The sequence below is a fragment of the Mizuhopecten yessoensis genome, unplaced genomic scaffold (genome assembly GCF_002113885.1).
Source record: "Mizuhopecten yessoensis strain PY_sf001 unplaced genomic scaffold, ASM211388v2 scaffold11179, whole genome shotgun sequence".
NCBI classification, from domain to species: domain Eukaryota; kingdom Metazoa; phylum Mollusca; class Bivalvia; order Pectinida; family Pectinidae; genus Mizuhopecten; species Mizuhopecten yessoensis.
In genome coordinates this window covers 1,803,803-1,805,725 of record NW_018408919.1, presented here as the reverse complement: position 1 = coordinate 1,805,725, position 1,923 = coordinate 1,803,803, and the positions used below count along the sequence as shown (strand labels likewise).

The 1,923-nt window shown below is 46.9% G+C and overlaps 1 protein-coding gene across 1 annotated transcript; it reads left to right on the top strand.

The window, feature by feature from the left end:
- Window positions 1-737: 737 nt before the first annotated feature.
- Window positions 738-1,586, top strand: LOC110440330 (uncharacterized protein K02A2.6-like). Its single transcript, XM_021483320.1, has one exon. The coding sequence runs from the start codon at window positions 738-740 to the stop codon at window positions 1,584-1,586; it is 849 nt and encodes a 282-aa protein (XP_021338995.1).
- Window positions 1,587-1,923: the final 337 nt, after the last annotated feature.

Below are 1,923 nucleotides of genomic sequence, written 5' to 3'. Positions count from 1 at the left end.
CCATTTCGCTGGACAGAAGAATTACAAGACTTGTTTGAAGAATCTAAACGCGTCATTGCCGGTGAAATCGAACAGGGTGTTCGAATATTCGATCCTAACAAACCAACGTGTTTGGCAACAGACTGGTCGAAATATGGAATTGGCTTCTTTCTGCTTCAGAAACACTGTTCCTGTCCCATTTCTAAACCATTCTGCTGCAATGATGTTTGGAAGATTACCCTTGTCGGAGGCCGTTTTACTCATAGCTCAGAGTCAAGATATGCCCCAATCGAAGGTGAGGCCCTAGCTGTGGCAGACGCCTTAGATAAGACAATGTATTTTGTCTTAGGCTGCAATCAATTGATCGTTACTGTTGTCCACAAGCCGTTACTTAAGGTCCTCGGTGATAGATCTATCGAGAACATCTCCAACCCACGTCTACGAAACCTGAAAGAAAGACACTGCGCTATAAGTTTCGGATTGTCCATATCCTTGGTGTCAAACATAGGGCAACTGACTGTTTATCTCGACACCCAACTGGCCAACCGGAAAAGATGGACCTCACATATGATATAGCTTCAGTACAGTCTCTGTTGCCCGTCATCACTCATAACCCTTCGCTGATGTATGGACTCCGTACCTCTGACACAGTTTCGCTGATAGACGATACTGTTGTGATTGCAGCAGTTTCTTCCTTAAATGCCATCCAGTCAGTTACGTAGGATCGCGTTCGCGTTGCCACTTCAAGTGACCCAGACATGCAAACCCTACTGGGTATTATCGAGTCTGGTGTGCCGGACAACCGCCAGGGGATCCCAGAAACACTGCGAGAGTTTTTCCCTTTTCGAGATCACTTGCACACAGCGGACGGAGTGATTCTATACAAAGATCGAGTGGTCATTCCACCATCTCTTACACATGAGGTTCTTGACTCGTTGCATTCCGCGCACCAAGGTGTTACAGCGATGACGGCTAGAGCAGAATCCTCAGTCTTCTGGCCAGGAATTACACCAGCCATCAGCAATCTACGTGCAACCTGTCAGCATTGCAACCGTATAGCTCCTTCCAACCCTAGCGCACCACCAACGCCATTGACAGACCCAGATTACCCATTCCAGTGTGTGTGTGCCGATTACTTTCACTATAAGGGCTGTAACTACTTATTGGTGGTCGATAGATACTCCAACTGGCCAATAGTTGAGCAAGAACATTGCGGAGCTGATGGTTTGATAGAATGCCTTCGTCGTACGTTCGTCACTTTTGGCATCCCTGATGAATTGGCCTCTGATGCGGGACCTGAATTTACATCTACTGCCACCCGGAAGTTTCAAAAGAATTGGGGTGTCCACCATCGTCTCTCATCAGTGGCTTTTCCTCATAGCAACTGTCGTGCAGAGGTTGGGGTTAAAACTGTGAAACGCCTCTTAATGGACAATACAAAAGCAGATGGGGGTCTTTCCAAAGGGCCATACTTCAATACAGAAACACACCAGATAGAGACACTAAACACTCTCCATCGTTGTGCGTTTTTGGTTGCCCTATTCGTGATTTTATCCCCATCCCACCTGGCCTATATCAACCCCATGCTACTTGGCACGACACCTTAGCTTTACGAGAAGACGCACTAGGGAGGCGCAACATGAAAGAAAAAGAGCGATTATTACAACATACGAAACTACCACCATTGGTTACGGGAGACCATATCTGTATCCAGAATCAAATAGGCCAACATCCCCTGAAATGGGATAAAACTGGAACAGTTATTGAAGTCCGCCAGTTCGATCAATACGTGGTTCGCATCGATGGATCAGGACGAGTCACACTCCGTAACAGAAAATGTTTGCGACGCTTTGTCCCAGTTTATCCTACACCGTCGAAACTGACGATTGATAGAGACTTAGCACTATGTCGACAATACCCACCACAGCCCATAACCGGACGACG

Excerpts from the sequence above, each read along its gene's own strand:
- LOC110440330 (XM_021483320.1), top strand. The coding sequence starts at position 738 with ATGCAAACCCTACTGGGTATTATCGAGTCTGGTGTGCCGGACAACCGC.